Source organism: Vombatus ursinus, unplaced genomic scaffold (assembly GCF_900497805.2).
Source record: "Vombatus ursinus unplaced genomic scaffold, bare-nosed wombat genome assembly UNPS02014772.1, whole genome shotgun sequence".
In the NCBI taxonomy this organism is placed as follows: domain Eukaryota; kingdom Metazoa; phylum Chordata; class Mammalia; order Diprotodontia; family Vombatidae; genus Vombatus; species Vombatus ursinus.
Window position 1 is genome coordinate 10,439,639 of NW_020954550.1, and position 22,133 is coordinate 10,461,771.

Sequence of the window (22,133 nt, forward strand, 5' to 3'; positions counted from 1 at the left end):
AAGTTTAAGAAGACTGGGGCCATAGGATGTTGGCCATATTGTGAAGGATTTTGAATGACAGAGGATTTTATATTTGTATTCATAATAGGGAGTCACTGGAGTTTATTGAGTAAGTAGATGACACGATCAGACCTGTGCTTCAGGAAAATCATTTTGGAAAGTGAGTGAAGGAAAAATTGGAGTGAAGAGAGACCAGAGGCAGGGAGACCAATCAAGATAGTGCAAAGGAGAGGTTCTGAGGGCCTGTCCTAGGATGGTAGCTGTTTGAATGGAAAGAAGAGGATGTGTATGAGAGAGCTTGTAAAGGTAGACATGGAAAGACTTGACAAGAGATTGGATATATGGGGTGAGTATGAATGAGAAGGAGATGATGATACCAAAATTGGAAACCTTGGTGCCTGGAAGGGTAGTGGTGCCTTTGATGGTAATAGGAAAATTGGGAAGAGAGGAAGGTTTGGGGGAAATGATAATGACGTGAAAAGTTTGAGATGTCTATGGGACATCCGGTTTGAGATATCCAAAGGCAGTTGGGAATGTGGGGTCAAAAGCCCAGGAGAAATAATGCGGCTGCATGTATAGATTTGGGAATCATCAGCATGGAGAGTTTAGTTGAGCTCCCTGGGAGCTGATGATGTCTAAAGGTGATTATAGAGTGGAAAACAGAAGATCCAGGATAGAGTCTTGGGGGACACACACCCATGGTTAGTGAGCATGAACTGAATGAAGATCCAATAAAAGATGCTGATAAGGAGTGGTCAGATAGTAAGGGGTAAGGGGGAAAGAGTGTCACTAAACAAAGGAGTAAGTATTCAGGAGCGGAAGGTGGTTCATCCTGTCCAAAGCTACAAACAAGTCAAGAAAGATGAGGATTGAGAAAGATGCCATTAGATCTGGCAGTTAAGAGATCATTAGAGACTTTGGACAGAGCAGTTTCAAGTGAATGATGAAATAAAAAATCATATTGCAAAGAGTTAAGAAACTAGTGAGAGAAGGTACCAAGTGTTGTTGATCAGGGTACCTTGTTTTCCTTCCCCAGTGAGTTGCTAGGGATTTGGGTCCTCAGTCAAAACAGAAGAGCTATCTAAGCTGACTGGCAAGGTTTCTCACTTGTTCCCATCATTCATGTTTGTTTTATCCACAGTGGAACCTTCAGACTTCCCTTCCATTTAGGGTCAGTGGTCAAGCATCTTTCTAGCTTAAGTTAGATAAGGGAGGGTCGGGACTGTTTACCAGTTGCTTAGCAGACCCAAAGGGAAAGTTTTAATGCTGCAGGAAGCAGTGTTGGTGATTCAGTCCAAGTCATGTCTTTAGCTCTGAGTCAGTGATGAAACACTTCCTCAGTTAGCATGGTGGAGAACATGGGGATGCAATGTATTGGGTGTTGTCTTTGGGGTAAATGTGGTTAAAAATCTGGTTGTGATTTTGCCAAAGTAAATTCAAGCTCAGATCATTAAATTCTGAGTAATTTCAGAACCCTGGTCATTGCTTCTAGGGTGTTGTTTTTCTCCATTCCTAACCTAAGTTGAATAGTATGAATATGAATCTTTTTTGGACTCCCAGTGTTTAACCCCAAAGGTAGCTGCATTTCAGAAACCTTCCTATAAGCCCCTACTGGACCGGTGGATAGTTTGGTGTGCAAATCAATATAGCTATACACAGATGTGGACGAAAGTTGCATTTGTTTTCAAATAGAGCTGTCCAAAATATGTCTATTTAAAGGTATAAGCAGAACTTCAGTGTTGAAAACCAAATCAGTTTTGCATTTCTGCTATGCTGTGGTGATGTCAATATGTCACAAACACCAAATGCTGGCTGCAGGACATCCTTTGAATTTAGTCATACATTTTTTATCTCAAAGTCATTAGCAATATGTGAATACTCCCTTCTCACTGTGGTTTTAGTTGAGCAACCATTAGGATTGTGTTAGTTCCTAAGGTAAATGGCTTTCACAGAAGAGTTAAACTCATCTGGGAGTGATGTGCAACACAAGTAAAGATAGTCAAAATGCCTTTAAAGGAAAACAGAAGCCTCATTGAGGAAAAAGCCTTCCTGTTTCATATACAAGTGGTCTTTGTGACTGGTAGGTAGTTATCACATATAGCTGGGCTTTCTAAACAGGTTTCCAGGTATAAATGAAAAATATTACTCTTTGCCTGCCCCGTGCTGGTCTGTGGTGCAACTGAAGGGTGTCAGGAAGATCTCCTCCCTCCTATCTTTTCCTTACCAGCATCTACTCTACTCCTAAGGTTTGACGCTTCTTTAATAGTCCCCTGCCAAAATGCGTATATCCAAGGGAACGAGAATAGTTGAAACTTGTATAAGAAAATAGCTTCCTTGGGAATTAATTGACAGCTGAGAAGATCAGAGATCTTGATGGGTAGGAGGGAATGGAGAAAGAGGCCAGAAAAATGGCATCATGATAGAGAGGTACAAGAGTGGAAAATACAGAGTTAGAGGACTTCTCTCTTTTGACCACTAGGACCTCGCTTCAGGGAGTTTTGGAAACTCACATCTGAATTTACTTACATAGTTCTTATAAATTTATCAGACTGGATCATTTCTTCATTTAATTCATGCTTAATTAATTGCCTGCATCCTTGAGAGAGAGAAATAGCAATGTTTCCAAAGGCCCTTTTTCTAATTTAGAATCTCAGAAAAACTGAGGAGCCTATGTCAATGAATATATTCTTTCTGGATGTAATTTTGACTTGTAAGTCAAAAGTAAGTGTCAGACTTCCTGTGTTAGGTAGGTTTTAGAGAAACTGACAACAAAACACACTTCTCTCCTTAAAGATGTTTTCAGGACCAGTCCTGATGTGCAAGCCTTCCTTACCAGTTTTAACAAATTGTATTCCCTGAGGGAAAATGTTCTTGATCAATGGGAGTATAGTATTTTCAAAGTTCTACTCTTCACTCTGTATGGGCATTTTCACTTCTTAGTATTCAAGGCATTTAAAAAAAATTCTGTTTAAATACAACTCTCACGTTTTAAGTAAAAACCCACCGAAGCCTGTTAACTCCCAGTTAAGGATGAAATTCAACATTTTAACTTTTTAACTGTTCTTTGCATATTACCAAGAAAAAAGTGTCACATCTAGGGATAAGGTGGCAAGTTGGCAGAATTTCTGAACTGTAGTAGATTTGCTTATAACCTTCAGTGTGAATTTAATAGATTTTTAAAATTTCCTTTAAGAATGATTTTTATGTCCAATGAAAACAGAGGCTGTGAAAGTCGATTTCCTTCTATTGCGTTATAATTTATTGATAGGAAGTCTCTGCTATGGTTTGAAGTGTCTGCTTCAATTCTGGGGCTTTTATCCTATTTTAACCCCTGTTGACTCCTAAGGTTTACCTTCTCAGTCTTGCTTTTCCCAGCACTATCCTCCTTCTTCTTCCTCACCTCGAGGCACAAATTTTGTGGAGGCACAAATTTTGTGGGTGCACAAAAGTCCTGCCTTTGGCTACTTCTCTGCCCCCACACAATGATACTTCTTTGATAAGCCTGGATTGACAGGCCAGGGGAAAGGAGATAAAGTGTGCTGAGAATGAGAAGGGAGAAAACCAGGGGCTGCTTGATTTTGAATTTGCCTGAAATCCAAAGAACATACCTTTGCACTGCCTACAGGCTGTTATTATCCAGGAATGTTTCTGCTGGACTGTCACAGCTCAGCTCTTTCATGGAGCCATTATTTGGGCTCAGATTCGCTCAGTCCATTCAGCTGCAACATGTCTGATGCTCATTTGTTTCATCAGTCTTCTCCTTTGGCTTACAGCCTTGTTTAAAGCATACTACAGAGAGAAATAGCATATTAATAACCTGGAAAAGATGTCATTTCTCTGCCTCCTCCCCTCACATACACCTCGAACCAACACTATGTTTGTTTTATTTTTCGTCTTCCTAGCCCACATATATTCTTACACATATTCCCTGGAGGGGAACTTTTAAAATTCTAAGGTTGCTAGGATAGTTTACATAACTTTCAACTACTATTTTAGGATGGCCACAGTTTAGAGTGTTCTTGGCTAATGAATTCATTTTTTATGGCACATGATTGAAGGTAAATTCAAATTAGTCATTTTATCCCACTGGTACAGGCTGTCTCAAAAGGGAATGTGAGTATATTGCTAGGACCTTGCTATTCAGAGAATGACAATGGACCCTTTAGAATTCCTTATGTAACTGAAAGGTTTGATTCTACCTTTTAATGATATGTTTCTTTCTTTGTCAATGGAGGAAAGGTGGGGAGTCAGACTCTGCTGTTGTTCCTGGGAAGTCCTTTTACATCAGGGTCCTTAAATATTGTGGCTTCCTATTTTCAGCTGTAAACAAAAAGTGCTTCTGATAACAGCGTGTTCCCTTAAACTGCTTATTTCCCAGCCGACATCCTCCCATAATAATAACAGGAGTATTTGTAATTTTAGATTTATATAGAACTTTGTACTTTTCAGAGTGCTCTCATGTCTGCTCTTTAATTGCAGCCTCCCACTAACCTACAAAGCAGACACATTGTTATCCTTTTCACAAAGCTGCAAATAGCCTTGACCGCCTCAAAAACCTGGGATGTTCTGGGCTGCTTTGCTTGCATAGAAAAGTAGTCAGGCATTGTACAGCCTCCAAGACTGTAATAAGCATTGGAGAGCCTAGTAACTAGGTATATCCCTGTTACAAAAATAAGTTACATTGCTTGTAGGGAGATAGGAGTGTTAGGTGGGAGAGCAGGTGTGTGAGTCCTGAGAAAGCTGATGTAAATCTGGAATACTTGACAGCGTATTAAGAGTGAAACAATGAAAGACGATAATGAGTTAAAGTATAACCAGAAATGCTGAGCAACTCCAAGTTATTGCTAAATAATCTGAACCTAAGGCTTTCAGATTTTGCCTTTGGGTTCCACGTTGTATTGATTATTGCTTTGACAGGTCCAAAGCAGAAGCCCCAAAGCTAAAGTAGCTGAGAAAAAAAGTTCTTTATTTATTTCCATGCCTCAGAACAGACTTTTAAAATCATGTGGGAATGCCACGTTCAAGCTGAATTTTTCAATTTTATGTGAATTCATTCATATTCAATAGAGAAGCACTTTAGAAAAGTAGTTTTTCCAAGATGTTATCTGAATTAAATAATTTCCTGCCAGTACAAGACAAATAAAAGTGGTGCTATATTTCTCTATCATTGAAACCACCACAGATTTATTGGTGGGGTGGTAGAGGAGACAAAAGTAATCAATTAATTAATAAACATTTATTAAATACTTACTATATATGGCAGACCCTGTATGATGGGGAAACAGACAAAAATGAAAGTCTTGCCTTCTGTTGAAGGAAACAACACGTACACTATATAAGTAGATAGTAATCATATATACAAAGTAAATATAAGATAATTTTAGGGAGAAGTACAAGTAGCTGGTGGGATCAGAAAATCCTCAAGAAAGATGTGGTGCTTTGATCTGACCTTAGAAAGCCAGACATTCTAAGGGGTGGAGGTGAGGAGAGAGTACATTTAAGACAAAGGGGACAGTCCATAAAAAGGCATGGAGATAGAAGATAGAATGTCATATATGAGGAATAGCAAGACAGTAATTTGCATGACTTGGAGGGGATGGGGAGAGCATAATGTCAATAAACCTGGAAAGGTAGGTTGGAGCCAGAATATGAAGGGGGAGTTCATATTTGATCTTCGAGGGAATAACAGGGAGTCACTGGAGTTAAGAGGAGTGACATGACCACACTAGTGCTTTAGGAATATCATCTTGGCAGCTGTGTGGAAACTGTATTGGAGTAGGAAGAGAATCGAGACTGGGAGAACAATTAGGAGGCTATTGGACTAGTATTTGGCTGGTGGGCGTAAGGGCCTGAACTAGGAGGGTGGCCTTGTAAGTAGAGATAAGGGTTTGGGAGATACAGTGGAGGTGGAATAGATGAGACTTATTAACCAATTGAATATGTAGGGTAAGAGAGAATGAAGAGGTAAGGATGAAGAGGATGCAAACCTAGATGATTAAAAGGATGGAAATAGGGTAGAAAACTAGGTTTTGAGGGAAAGAGAATGAATTCTCTTATGGTTATAATGTCTGAAAAAGTTTTGAAAAGTTAAAAGCTCTATTTAACTACAAGATACTACTTTTATCATCATTTGTGTTTTAAAATACATGGTTTAATGATTCTTGCTCATGTAACTTTCATAATCTTTCAGAGTGGTATTGTAATACTATGAAAGAGAGTAGGATGATAGAACCATAGTATGCAATGAAATCAGCCAATTTCTTTGTTTATTTACTTTTTTAGTGTGAGATATGAAGGACTTTAGAGATCTGATTTAATTAACTAACTGATCTCTTAAAGAGAAAGAAATAGGTCTGGAGTAGTGAAATGACTTGCCCATTACTCCCAGTCCAGTGCTCTTTCTGCTATTAACAGAGTCCCTTCCTTTCATTTTCTATATGGTGTAGCCCAATTCAGCTTTGGGGTACTTCAGACTATAGAAACTTTTTTTTAAAAAATGTTTTATCCTCTTTCACACCAGTTTTAGGCATAAACTGCACTTCTATGATCATATGATATTCTCCTTGATGTAAAGAACTCATGCATGGAAGGAGTAGGAATTTAAATTCAGTTGCTCTTATTGTTCCCTGGATTTCTTCTAGTCTTAGAAATCTTAGGTAACTTGTTGAATTAGGAGCATATATTATCACTGAATTCATTTTCCACTTCTCCCTCCCACTTCCCATCTCAGGGCCATTTGCCATAGACAGTTGCCATAGACAGAGTAGCCTTTAAACATATGGGTTAGTTGTTGCACCAGGCACCATCCTTGCAGGGGCCCTGTGAAAATAACAATACCTGAAAGCTAAGGCCCTGTAGCCATGATCTGCACCTGGCTGCATTCTCATGTAATACTACCCCTGCGGAGAGGGATTGCTCTAATATGCAAACTCTTACTTAATTTTGGGCTCTAGAAGCTGATGACATTTTATTTACCGATTTTTAAGGATCCTTCCAGAATGTTTGTGTTCTTACTAATTTGACTTTAAGAATCTTTTCAAATTTTTCTTTAGCACCAGGTTCCTGGTAACCATTTTTTAAATTGTTCTGTTGGCTGCCTGTCTTTCCAGAATGGCATGGCATTCCCAACTATTTGGTCGAAAAATCTTAGAAGGGGAAGATCAGTCTGATCAGTGCTCAGTGGTTTTATATACTGCTTATTCCATAGGTTGAAACTTGGCATTCAAGCCAAGGTAGTATCATAACTCTAGGCAATGAGCCTTCTGTCCAGGCACTCCACTCCCAGCTAGCTTTTCTGTTTTTTCTTTTATCACCCATTCACACGGCTATTGCTTTAGAGATTTTTCCCTCCCCTAATGTGACCAAGGCCTAGACTTGGGACACATACAGTCTATCCATTCACTGAAAGGCTTGCAGGAGGCAGAGATCAAAGCTGTAAATGCTTCCTGTTATGTTAATGGCATATACATGATCACAAGTCCTGTTTTCCTTTCTCTAACATCTGTCACAAATGTTATCACCATTTAGCATGCTCTGTCTGCCAGATAATACATGTAAAAGCACTTTGACAGTGAGACAGTTGTATACAAAGTTCTTTTTCTTCTTCCACCTAACACTGGGATAGAGTACTTTTCTGTTTCAAGGGGAAAAAAAAGAAATGTTAAGACATCTACCCAAGTATATTACAGCAGGCCTATGAAATAACCAGCATTAAAACTCATAACCTTAAATATTCCCTCTTCTGCCACATGGCTCCCATGTATGATTAAAAGGAAGGCTTTGATGAGAAGTAGCCATAGTTGCTTGAAAGCCTTGGAGAACTGGGGCATAAACTACTTTCCCAATACACTTTGCCTACATCTAACAAAACAAAAGAAAACAAAACAAAAAAATGTAATAGAGAACGCTCGTCTTCCTGTTGCAGATCTTGAACACTTTCTCAGTAGGATTTCCTTTGCATGAGTGAGGTCTGAAAGCCCCAGGCTAATTGATTGCTCTTTAGCGTCTGCCTCTTAGCACCTCGGGTGTTTTTTTCTTTTTTTTTCTTGTATCTCACACCTGGAAGAGCACTGGTACTACAGAACAATGCAAATTCAAATGCAGTTCCAACAGATATTCCTTTTCCAAGCTTGATCTACTGAGAAGTGGAGGGTATGAAGGGGGAGAAGTAGCTAAAGATTAGAAAGAGAAATTGTGATGGAGGAGGGAGAAAAAGAAGCTGGAGGAAAGAGGGTCGAGGACGAGAAAAGGAGTTCGTAGAAGGAAACTGAGCAGGGGAGGTAATTGAATATGGCCAAAAGCAAGTGGGGATTGGTAACTGAACCCTTAAATGAGTGGGAGGGAATAGAAGGATAGAGGGAAATTATAAGGAAATAAATAAATATGGTGCAATGGGAGGATGAGTGTTCTTAAGTAGCTCAGGATGGAGAAAGAAAGAATCAAAGATAGGTCATCAAATAAGAGCAATATAATGCAAATATAGATAGGGGGCCAGTGTCTTCTAAGAAAAAGCAAAAGAGAAAATGTAGATTAAAGAAGGGGATGCTAGGTGGTGCAGTGGATAGAGAGCTGGGCTCAACATCAGGAAAACCTGAGTTCAAATCTGACCACAGACACTTACTAACTGGTGACTCTGGGCAAGTCATTTAACTTGTTTGCCTAAGTTTGCTCATCAGGAAAATGATCTGGAGAAAGAAATGGCAAATCATTCCAGTATATTTGCTAAGAAAATCCCAAATGGGATCACAAAGAGTCGGACATGACTGAAACAATCAACAACAGACTAAAGAGGAGAATATAAGTGTCAGGAGATCTTATTGAGTTGTTAGACCAGGAGAAAAAAAAAAGAGACATGCAAAAGACAAGAAGAAATAGCTACTTTTTAGTGACAATGTCTCTTTCTGTCTTGCTATTAGAATATTGAACATATCCTAGCACCAGATCGTTTTTGTGTAGAACAGAAGGAAAGGCTCTGGGAAGGTAGAGGGGAAACCTTCAAGAGAAGAAAATGGCAGGATATTCTTCAAAAGAAGGATGCATTTGGGGGGGGGCATGGAATTGATTAGTATTCCTGTGTGCTCGATTTCAGTTTCAGGGCAGATGGACTTCATTCCGTAGCTCAGAAATGCTTTTGGCCAGCAGGTAATCATAATCATGACAACCTAATTCCAAACAGTGAAAGGGAAGGGCGAGGAGACTCTTCACCCTTCCCCTCCTCTAATGTCTTTCTTTCGATGCTGCTGGCACTGGAGATTTACATTAAAGTAGTACTGCTGGCCATATGCTTGGATTTCTGTGGCTGGTTGTTTTATCTTGGTTGCTGGCTACTTTGCTTGGATACTATGGTTAAGTAAATTGATATTGTCTTAGCCACTAACTGTATTTTTAATGAAAGATTCTGCTCCCCCCTCCTTTTTTATGCCTCTTTTCTGAAGAATGTTTCTTGGGTAGATACGAAGTGACCGGGCTCTGTAATGGTTCTGATGTCTGGCAGCGCTACATTTCAAAGAATATGTATGAATGAGTTTTTCAGATTGCTTTCCTTTCAAGAGGAAAAAGGTCTGCAGGCATGACAAGAGGAGAGAATCAGTAGTGAAGAGGGATACAAGGGTGGTCTGAGTCAGACTCCCATGTCCTATCAGATTTATCAGTGCCAGATTGATTATATAGCAATACCAACATCTTTGTAATTAATGATTATAATCAGAAACCATATTTTTGAGGGGGTGGTGGCAAGTTACTTTTAAAGCAAATACCAAATTTACACACCTGTAATTGCAGGTGTTTAACTTAAGAATAAAATGTTCCCTGTATAATTTTAATTTCAGCCCCTGGAAGTCATGTGGGCTATTTAGAAATTGAATTCACCAGAAAATCTGCTTGTTTCCAGGGGCATATGGACAGTAAACCACTAGAGTTTTGTTTTCTATTAGACTTGCACTGACTGGTCAGAAGGACATTTTATGTCTTTTATTATAAACTATAAATCTGTGGATTTGAAAGCACAGTGTTTCTGTGTAACTGATTGTAATTATTCCCTTAAGGGTTTAAATCAACTTGTTTAGCAGTGTTTTTCAGATCACTCTAAATGAAGCCACATACAAGAAGATGGGTAATTTAAAGATTCTAGTGGACCTTTAAATCTAAACTGGTCATTTTTTTCTTTCTAACTTAGTTTAAATTATTTCCATTTGATCTGCATTTTCTGGTTTTCTGAAACCAAAAATTGAATTTTACTTAATCCAGAAGCATGTGCTTAAAAATCCCTCTAATTAGGTAGCATTGGTTTAAAGCACTTTCCTCTTGCTGGTGACTTTAAGAAAAGAATCCTATAGTCTTGCCAAGTTTGGGATAGAGGCTGGAAGGAGATTTGTGTGGCGTTGGAGGGCGATTGTATAGAGCTGCTCATAAGAAGACTTGGAATAGATTATGGGTGCAGTCAGTTTTTGAGTGTGAAATACCACACTGTCAAATATACTATTTCAGAAGAAAATTAATAAAAGATGAATATAAGGAGAAAAATGCAGCTTCATAAAACATGAAATAATATCAACTGGCTGTTTGAAAACTTAGATGGAAAATGTCATTAAAAATAATCTTCTTTAAGTAGTGATAGTTGACCAAAAAGATTTTACCTCCATCTCTAATATTTTAAAAATCTTTACAGTATGACCAAAATCAAGTGAGCTTCTGATTATCAATATCTAGCAGAGTGTTGTTTAAATAGTAAAGCAACCAGGAAATACGGTTGAATGAATGAATAAACCAATTAACACCCCACTTAAGAAATTTGTACCCACCTCAGCCCCTGAACCTGAAATTCTTAGTTGATGCTGCTGTTGGCTTGTGTGTGTATGTGTGTGTGTGTGTGTGTGTGTGTGTTTATGTGTGTGTTTATACAAAAAGTCTGTTATCCAGAGACAATAGCAGTATAAAATTTTACTTAAAATCAACATTCAGGACATGTATCTATCAGGAGACAGTAAAATATTGTCTGAAATGTGGATGATATTTTTTTTCAAAATAAGATTTGAATGTCATCTTTTTTTTATTAACAGTATTTTGTAGGGGAAAGAATGTTAGATTTGAAGTCAAAAAGGCAGTGTGAAAAGAACAATGGATTTAGAATCTGAGGGGCTACTTTTGAATCCTGGCTTACTTACTACCTGTGTGACCTGGGGCAAACTATTTAATATCTCTGGATTTCAGTTTCTTGAGTGTTTGAATTGAATGATTTCTAAGGGTACTTCCACTTCTAAATCTTTGATCCCTAGACATGGGTTTTAATCCTGATTCTCTACTTAACTATGTGACCATAGACAAGTCACTTAGACTATTAATGCAGTCCATTCTTGACCATGAAAGAAGTCTAGAAACTATAGTTTTTTCATCTGTATATTGGGATAATACCTATAGGATCAATGTCACAGAGCTATCCTGAGGATTAAATTAGGTCATGTAAGTCAAATTTGAAAACCTTAAAGCACTAATAAATGTCAATTGCCATCATTGTTATCTTGTCCTTTAGTAGTTTGTAGTGACCCTGCTTTTTGATTAAAGTGTCATTTCATTTAAGGCCAAATATGACCAGTTCTACATATGTGCTAATTTGATGAGAGAAAAGTAATTTTCTCAGATTGAGGGCACTCAAATACTCTTTGTATTGTGGAGTGGTACCAGTCCCATTTTTGCTGTGATGGGAAATATTTATCTGTTTATAAGGAATAGCTGAGATTTGAGACTGGATGGACTTTCATCACACCCCCAGATTTCTGGCAGAAAGTATGATTTGATGGGATTGATTTTAAGACAAAATCTTGTCTTTCTGTGATAAGTGCCCTATTGTCCCATTAGCCCCCACTCCTCTGTATCCTCCCCCTCTAACAGAACACAGCTGTATGGACCATTGGTCTGACCCTGAGTGGCAGTTCATAGTTATATTGTGTCCTTATGACTAATGATAGAGATATCTGTCTAAAAGGTGGACTCCATGGAGTGAGTGAGTTATCTGCCCACTGGGATAACACAGTGGAGAGATAGCTGATGAATAGTGTAGAACATCTGTGAATTGCTAATAGATGTGCTTGAGGTGAGTCATATCTTCCCTCAAAAGAAATCTAAATTTTAGTAGCTAAAAATTTCCAAGCTACCCTTGCACAAATTGAGATGTTTGATACATCTTTAAGGGGAAAGAAGGACATGAGTCAGTACTTAGAACATTATGCCATTTAGTTAAGTTGGTTGTTTGGCAATTGCATTTTTTAAAGCAGCAACCAAATTATGAAAAAGAAATGTACTTTTTTTTTTTTTTTGGCTTTAAGGTGCTCAGTAAGAACCTTGAGTCCTTGCAGACCATAAAAACTACTTCCTTAAACTTATCTCCCCCATCATCCCCAAAGCCGCGGGGAATTTGACTAGCTAATCGGGTGGGCTTGATAGTTTTTCTGTTCCCTTCTTCAGTTATAAGGGGACTTTCACTAAGTCTGCTGAAGTTCAGTAAAGTGAAAGAAAGGTCTGGGGGCCTCCAGGCAGAGTATTTCTGGGATTGTGCAGGGACTTTAGGAAAAGTACTTGGTGCCTCGCACTTTAGGCTACGGGTTTTCCACCCTGAAAGATCAAGTTTCAGTTTGATTTACCCAAAGCAAGATCAAACTCTGTTTTTCTGGGGACTTAGAAACAATCGAGTGATTGTGTGGGGGCAAGGTAGGTGTGAAGTTGTGGTTTACTCAGTACTGCTAATACAGCTCTTGTCGCTTTCAAGGTAATTTAGCCTACCCCAGGGGTGGGGAACCTGCGGCCATGTGGCCTGCCTCAAGGCCGCAGGTACTCCACCCCTGGCCTATCCTGGTGTTTTTTAGCTGGTTTGGGTTTTTTTTCTCTTTCAGTTTCAAGAGCAACATGCCACTCCTGTGGCCTAAGACCTTTTTGTGGTACTTGACTTGCTCCTCTCTGATATCTTGACTTTATAACTTTTTTGTTTCTGCAACTTCTGGATTCTTGGACATCGAGGGAAATACTTGGGCCAAAATGTAGTCAGTGGGGAATTTTGCTTCATAATAGAATTGGTCCCTTACTTTAAGCAAGTTGTTGAGACTATCTATTTGCTTTTTAAAAATGTTTTACAAATTAAGAAAAATCATCATGTGTTTTTAATCTTCTCAAAGATTTTTCTATCAGGTGATTTTCCTGTGGTGAGCAGGTCACATAAAATATTTTGTAAGAATGGGGTGTGTGTTTGGGGTACTAATGAACAAAAGAATTATGTACAGCTTACACAACTGTAAACAGTTTTAAAAAGTCAATCAGTTTCAATAGACAAATGACTTAGTTGACAGAACGTATATTTCTGACGTTCAAGTATCTTAAAAGCACTGGCATCATACACTTTTCAATCTCTGTGAAGACATTGCCATGTCATTACTTAACTCCTTGCTGTAATGATGATATCAAAAGAGCGTCTTAAAATTTAGGTCTTCCATAGATTGTCAGAGATAGGATCCCATAAATGAAAAGAGGTCATGGCAGCATTAATGTAATGTGATGTGTGATTTTTTTTTCTCCTCTGCTCTTTACAAAGATTAAAGTGATGGAATATGTTCCAGAAAATATCAGACAATAAATTCTATATTACTATTTTATTTTAAGGCAAAATATAATTGGCAATTTTGCACAGAAACACTCTCCAGTGCTTTTTCATTGAAAAATTGGAGATGTATTGTGGTTTTTTTCCCCCCCATAAGGGAAAGAGGGAGCAAGAATATGCGAATATGAACAGCCTGTGCTTAAATCTACAGGTATTTTCTACTGTTTGCTTGAAAACAGAATACCAAATTCCAGTCCAGTGATGTTGCTTAAAATTATAATAGAGAGGTGATCTCTCTTCAAAACTCATTCTGAGAGTGAGATAGCAGCAGTTCAGGGACTTCAGGATTTCTCATAGAGTCAGAAGAATTTGCCTAGCATATGATAGAAAGCAAAATTACATTCTAGTTAATGGTGTCTCTCTTCTCAAGGTATCCAGAAGCAAGAGGCAGTGTGTAAAAGGTTAGATGACAACTCTATTGTCCAGAACAATTACTGTGACCCTGATGGCAAACCACCAGAAAACCAGCGTGCTTGCAACACTGAACCTTGTCCACCTGAGTAAGTACAAGATGATATAGTAATTCTTCAGCAATCCAAGGAAAGATAATAAGTGCCTGTACTGAGAACAGTTTGTGAGGTGTATTCCTTGTGATGTATGTAAATTAGATCTAGTAGGGAATCAAGAATAATCAAAGGAGTCAGCAATTTAATTTCTCCTTTTACTGGACACAAGACTCAGGTCTGACCAGAGATCTCAGACAGTGGCCCCTGTGGTGTGTATTTAGTGAATTTATAACCAGTTGAATGCTGGGCAAAAGACAAGAGGGGAAACATACTCCTTTGTCTTTCCAATTTTGTATCTTAAGAAAGATTGATGACAGACATGAAATTCAGGGGCCATTGGAAGATCCTGAAGATTTCTGCAGAGGTTTGGAAATCCCTGAAATGAGATATTACTGCCTTTTCTTATCCTTCCATTGTAAGCTCTGTCATCTTGCAGCAGTATATCCTTTTAATATAAGGTTACCATCTTTGATGCACACTTAGAGGATGAGTTGGCAGATTCCTTCAGTTGGCTAATCTAGTAATTCTCAGCTAGTATGTGTGTTACAAAGGTAGGAGTGAGGAATGCCTGTAAGAAGAGGTCTAAGGAGACAGCCCATTGAAATAGATGCTATTTTGGATTTTATGGTTACAAAATGGGGCCTACTTTCAATAGGCCACTCTTCCTAATCTTTACAAACTTTTTGGATGCAGCCAAGTGGCACAGTGGATACAGTGCTGGGCCTAAAGGAAGATGTAAGTTCAAATATAGCCTCAGACACTATCTGTGACCCTGGGCAAGTCACTTAACCTCGGTTTGCCTCAGTTTCCTCATCTATAAAATGGGGATAATAACAGCACCTACCTTTCACAGTATTTGTAAAGGCCTTAGCACAGTGCCTGGCACAGAGTAAGCACTATATGTTAGTTATCATTATTATTATTACAAATTGAGAGAAGCCCTTGTTGGGAAAAAAAAGGCAACATGTGCCAGTCATGATGAGGTTGCCAAAGAGAAATTTAGAATTCTGCATTGGAATTTTGCCTAAGTGAGAACTACTAGATAGAGGAACATATGTAAAAGGCATGTCCTTTTGTTGGGTTAAAGCTGATTAAACAGGTATGATTCCCTTGCCCTCAATTTTAGTCTTTGCTTTGCTTATTATACTAACATAGAACTGAGGAAAGGGGAAAAAATCTGAATGCAAAGCAGGTGAATTCATTAATTATAGGTCTCACTGAATTTGGAGACAAAGAATGGAGGATTTCTCATGTGGAAATTATACTTTCCCACTAAGATACTAAGTATACTAAGTATACTTACAGCATTTAGTAGACAAGAGAAAGAATTCTGATTTTTTTTCATATTAGAGCTAGGTTGTTGCATTTCTTTAATTTTTCCCTGGGATAATTGTGCAAGTCTGTAAAATGGGGGTAATATTACGTTCCCTGACCCATAGAGTTATGACAAGAAAAGTGCTTTGTTAAAGTCAGCAATTATTTAATATCTCCCACTATCCAGTCAGGCTGACTGAGTTATTAAATCTCAGAGAGTTTAGAATACTGCTGACTAAGTAAGACAATGGAATAATCTAGGGTGACGGGCTGTAAATATTCATTTTAAAATGTTTATAGTTCTATGTTAGTTCTTGAAATATGATACGTAATGAATTCCCCCAAACTCAGACATGGTAAAGTACAGGAATGTGACCTTTGGTAAGTATTAGAAGGAGTTGAGTTTATACATTCAGTTTTTTTCTCACAGTTTTCTCTCATGCCAATTACATGGGGAAATGTATCTCAAGTGAAACTACAAAACATATGTAAAAACAAAAGATGTTTTTTTTTTAAAAAAAATCTAATTATGTCCTTTGCCATTTTAAAAATGTTTTTTATCATATGTATATGTATTTGGGAGTCTCTACCCATCAAGATAACTCCCTCAACATCAAGATTTTACGTATGAGGTTTGGCCCTTGATCAGCTCCATTAAAGCATCAGTGGTCTTAGTTACGTTTGCTCTGTTTGGCCTTCTGGTTTTTGAAGCTTAAATGCTATGCTATAATTTCCTTTGGGAATCTGGTAATTGGTCTTTTCCCTCTCCTATTTTGGGATTGGCAGTGATTTTTTTTTTCTAAAATGGTAAAATTATAGTTGTGAATTTGATTGGTAATACCTGGGTTAATAAGTATGGCTAAAATCAATCATTTAAATGCAGATCCAGTTCAGAAAACATTTAAGTCCTTTTGTGGTTCCAAGTATCCTATTCTTTTCCCTCCTATAATCCTTTACTAAAGGGAAGATGGGGAGAGGTAGGATGGTATCAGGAATACTAACATACTAAGGGATAGTCCACGTCTTCCCCATGGAAGAGCAGACAAGAATATTCAAAAAAAAATGTTAAGTTTTAGAAATAGAATAGCATAAGAAATAGATATATAAAATAGAAAAAGATATATATGTATATAGGTCTATGTAGACAAATATATTAAATTATTTTCTGTAGGGATGTATAGTAATTAACCCTGGCTTCTGTCAAGTCCCAGCTAAAATTCTATTTTCTACAAGAAACCTTTTCCTGTTTCCCTTAATGCTAGCTCCTTCCCCCTGTTGATTATTTCCAATTTATTGTACATATACATATACACATACATATAGTTAATTAGTACATAGTTATTTGCACAATATCTACCCCAGTAGACTATATTCTCTTTGAGAGAACAAGGACTGTTTTTTGCGTTTCTTTGTATCTCCAGTGCACAGTGCCCTACACATAGTAGGTGCTTAATAAATGCTTATCAATTAAGTGATAGATTGAGGCTCTTCCCTTAATCTGGCTCTATGGCCTTTTTTACTTGAATCCATTTTGTGAAAAGTTTGCTATTTGACTTTTTCTTAGTAGTTGTAATTATATAACAGGTTTTGTAATGAACAATGGAGCAAATACTCATAGTTTCCCCAGAGGCCATAAAGCTAGGTATTATGAAAGGAATGACAAAGTCCCAGTCTACAGACATTTACAAGCTTAAAAAGAGAAAGAAATCTTAAATTACATGAAGTCATTGTCTTATTGTAGCACCCACATGTCTGTTTTTAATTAACATTGAGGTGTAGGAAAAATGGATTCATCTAGCCCCTCAGTAATTTTTCCACAAAGGTTATGTCTCCTTAATACCAAAAAGAACTTTTCAGAAGGAATTCTGTCAGGTGACTGGTGGTTTTGTCTACACAGTGCCAAACAACTGACTTGATTATTTTAAAATTAAACCTACTGATTATTTTGGCATCTTGGAGATAACAACCATAGAGTGAGTCAAGATAAGCTTCCTGGAATCAATGAGACTTAAGGAGGGTGGAGAAGAAAGGGAAGGAGATGTAGGCTGAATAGGCAGGAAAAGAATCCTGGGTAGGAAACTGAGATCTAGTTCTATTTCCAGTTCTTCTCCAACCTTTGTGTGATCTTGGGCAAGTAAATTCTCTTTTTAGGTCCTTAGTTTCCTTACCTGTAAAAATTGGGTGAGATGATTTCTAATGTTCCTTGTAGTTCTAATGTTCTGTGACTCTATGTCAGATGTTAGTATTTTATGCAATGGAATTCTGTATGGGAAAATATCTTGGCTGTGTTTCAACCAATTAGCAGAGTATAACAAGTTTTCAGAGGAAAGTATAGAAGAATACAGGACAAAGAAAATGGCAGGAAAATAGGAGGGGTTAAAGAAAGAGGAATTTATGTGAATCAAACAAGGGAAAGTGACTCATGCCAAACTGAAAAATTTGCTATTTATTTGGGAAAGCACCTAAGAGCTCAGAGATTGAACTGCTGAGAAAGAATGACATTCCTTTCCATGGCAACACCAAAGGAAGGAAGTAAACAAGCATTTATTAAGCTCTTACTGTGTGGCAGATATTGTGCTAATTGCTTTACAAGTATTATCTCATTTGACCCTCACAACAACTTGTGAGAGTTGGTGCTATTATTATCTCCATTTTACAGCTGAGGAAACTAAGGTAAACAGAAGGTAAGTGATTTGCCCAGTGCCACACAGCTAGAAAGTATCTAAAGCTGAATTTTAACTCAGGTTTTCCTTAATCCAGACCACAGGGTCTGTCCACTGTGTCTTCTAGCTGCAAGTGCAAGAGTACTTCAGCTTTTGAAATATCTAGATTAAAAAAAAATTCACTAAACCATATGGGTTCTGGGTAGATAAAGAAAGAAATGGTGGTGTTCATGCTATAGTTTGGGATAGGAGGAAAGGGAAGAGTCATTATCAGGCAATACAATTAGACTAATAGAGATTTAGAATCTCAGTAGAACAGCACTAAGAGAATACATAGTCTAGGAGATGTAACTAGAGTATACTTTTCACTATGTTGAGTTTGAATATGAAGGATATTTCACATGTAGTAAAATCATATGGTATTATTCTTGTGTAGTAGTTTAAGTTGTCATAACATGACTACAGTTTTTAAATGTCATGAAAACAATAAAGTAGTTTTACCCATGGTGAGGTAATCGACATAGTAGATAAATTTCAGGAATGTTCTTCATGTTAATAAAAAAATACTGTGGTAAAATATCAGTTACTAAAATACTTAGCATATGAAATGTTCTGATTAGATTAATTTAATTTTATGCTTAACTAAGGATTAAACAGAAATCTCTTTTGCTTCAAATAGTCATTAAAAATCTAAAATGGATTAACACATAGTCCTGCTTAATAAACAAATCTAAATCTTTCTTTGATGGTTAAGGATCTTACAATGCATTATAATAGTCATTTCAAATATCAGTTATGATTTTGTGGAACTGTATATAAAGGACTTTTCCTATTTTTTATTGGAGACAGAACTAAAGATTTATGTGCTGACTCTAGGATAGTAGCTGAGGGTGTTGTTGTTTTTAAATAAATATGTAATGTTTTCTTGTTAATTGCTCCTTTTATTTTTCAGATAATTGCAAAGCAGAAGTAAAATTCTGTATGATTGAGGATTTCTGTTGTTTTTCTTAATTAATCAAGGTTTTGCTTTATTTGGAAATCGAATTCTGAAGCATCCTGGGCTCCCATGATTTGCTTTGCTCTTTGTAAGATGTTTCTTAATGCGTGTAGCTAAGAATGTGGACTGGGAAGCAGAAGATATCCTAACTTTAGTTACTTCAAGTGTGAGCCTCACTTGAGTTGAGTTTGGTTCGTGAAATCACAGAACCTCAAGGGAACAAAAACCTATTTCCTGTTGAAAGATTCCATTATTATACACTTTTAGACACCTCTAATTGTTAAGAAATTTTTTTTTCCTTAACTGGAAACTGATGTTTCTTTGCAAACCTCTAACTAGGATTCCAGGTTCTCCAGTTTGGGGTCAAGTAGTACAACTGATCCCTTTACATCTTAATCCCAAGTCCTCTCTTCTCATCTTGCTCACCTTCTTTTGGTTGCCATCCCAGTTTTTCAGTATCCTTTCTAACAAGTGGCTCTAGAACTGAATACAGCAACCCCTGATATGGTCTGATTAGAATAGGATCTTCACCTCCCTTGTCCTGGGTGTTCTGCTTCTGTTGATGTAATTTAAGATCCCATTGGCTCTTGTGGCTGCAGTGGGACACCGTTGACTCATACTGAATTTACAGTCTAGTAAAACCCCCAAGTCTTTCTTCACATAAACTCTTGTTTAACCATATTTCTCCAATTCTCTATTGGTTCAGCTCAGCCCTTTAACCTGAGGCTAAGATTTTAAATTTATTCCTATTAAATTTCACCTAATTAGATTCAGTCAGTCATTCTAGCCTGTTAAGAGCTTTTTGGATCCCAATTCTGTCGTCCAGAGTATTGGGTATCCCTGTCAGTTTTGCGTCATTTGTAAATTTGACAAGCATGCCATCTATGCCTTTATTCAATTCATTGATAAAAATCTTGAGCAAAACCAAACACCTTCCTCTCATGCCATTCCACTAGAGACTTCCCTTCTAAGTTGACATCAATACATTAATCAACACTCTTGTCATTTCACTAAATTTTAGTCTACCTATCTATACTACTATCCAGCCCACATTTCTCCATCTTGTCCACAAGTCTAACATAACTTTGTCAAATGCCTGGCTAAAATCTAAGTTCATTATGTCTGTGGCATTTCCCTGAACTATTGATATGTCTGGTAACCTTGACAAAAAAGGAAGTAAGATTAATTTGGCATAATTTGTTCTCTAGATGAACACATGCTGTGTCAAGGGAATTACTGCTTGCCTTTCTATATGCTCATGAAAAATCTTTTGGTGTAGTGGATAAAACACTGGATTTGGAACTGGGAAATCCTGAGTTCAAATGCCAACTTAGATACACACTTGATATGCTCTGGGTAAATCATTTAACTTCCCGGGCCTCAGTTTCCTCATCTGTAAAATTCAAATGTATTGAATTTCAGTGACATTTTCTCTTTCTCCACAATTTTTTCAGTGATCATTGACAATGACTTGGTAATCACATACCCAGATTCTTTCAGTATTCCGGAATGTAGCTCATCCAGGTTTACTGATACAGGAAGCTTATTTCTCTAGAATGCTCAGCTCAAGTATACCTCTTTCATGAGAAGAGATGTCTCTCAGTTCTTAGCATCCCTTCCAATATTTTTGTATATATCCTGTATCTGAGAACATGTATTCCTCAGTTAGAATGTAAGCTCTTCAAGAGTAGAGACTGCCTCGCTTTCATATTTTTTCCCCCAGCATCTAGCACAATGCCTAATACATAGTAAATGCTTAATAAATATTTGATTGATTAAATACCATCTCACAAGGTATGGAAGAGAAACCCAATAGCTGGCTTTATCAGCTACATTTAGGGTTAGTAATGCAAGCTTAGTAAACTGTCAATTTAGCAAGTTTCATCTAATTCAGTCCGGGTCTGTAAGGTTAGCCAATTTTCCTAATCTCAGTGCCTTTGTGGCTGATAACAGTCCAGGTGATACAGTCTAGATCACCTGCTGATTGACTGTCCCTAAAGTCCTTATGGAATGAGGAATAGGACTCCAAAGGATTGATCCTACTCCTTATTTGATAGAGATTTGCTCTCAACATAACGAAAGAAGTCTTTTTTGTTATCCTCAGTTCATTCTGGAGATATTTTTATGAGAACATTCAACCTTTTGTTTTCATTCTTAGTTGTTTTTCCCTTGCTCCTGTCTTCTGTACACATCTTTAAAAATCTAAGTCAGTATATGAGTTCCATTTGCAGCCACATTTATCTCTTCAGAGATAATTTCCTCTTCTTCCTCAGAACCATAGGTGTTTGTGTTGTCAGGTTTTTGCTCTTGAGAACATCTACTTGTTGACCTAACTTCCACTCTAGATTTCAGGACATGAAATATTATTTACTTTTTCTCTGAATTCTTTAAAATCCAGTTTCCCCAAATCTAAAATACCTGTAATGCTACGGCCAGGTTTCCACATATTGTTTATCATGAACTCAAGTTGAGTTGCTTCCCAGGTTCCTGTCCTTTCTATTTAGGTAACTAGTTTTTTTTCATATTGGTCCAAATCAGATCCATAATAACAATTCCACTTGTCGCTTCCTCCATCCTTTGAAAAATGAAATCATTATCAAAGCAGATCAAGAATTTCTCAAATGCCTTCTTTTAGAAGAGAGTCCTAGTCTTCATGCCTGATTTCCAGCTTGTTTCCCAAACTCCTCATCTATTCATTCCTTCTGACTTGTGATATAATACACCCCATGACAATATCAGTTACCCTTCCTCTTTTGTTCCTTACTCAAATCCAACAATGCTTACTCTTTCTATTTCTCGATTTTCCTCACAGACTAGATCTTTTTTAATAAAATAATATTTTATTTTCCCCCTAATTACATGGAAAAACAATTTTGAACATTTGTTGTTGTTTAGTTTTGAGTTCCAAATTCTATCTCTGGCCCCTCCCCATGGAATGGTAAGCAATCTGATATAGGTTATATGTATACAATCTTGAAAACATTTCCATATTAGTCATTTTGCGTAAGAAG

General features: G+C 37.3%; 1 protein-coding gene across 2 annotated transcripts in view; it reads left to right on the top strand.

Moving 5' to 3' along the window:
• The window catches only part of ADAMTS6 (ADAM metallopeptidase with thrombospondin type 1 motif 6), a 329,091-nt gene that overhangs the window by 275,383 nt on the left and 31,575 nt on the right, over positions 1 to 22,133 (top strand). Inside the window, exon 21 of one of the 2 annotated variants that reach the window (XM_027863321.1) lies at positions 14,013 to 14,142. In XM_027863321.1, coding sequence (XP_027719122.1) covers positions 14,013 to 14,142 — 130 coding nt within the window. Of the gene's footprint in view, positions 1 to 14,012; positions 14,143 to 22,133 lie in introns of those variants that run through there. The other variant, XM_027863322.1, reaches the window with a different exon arrangement.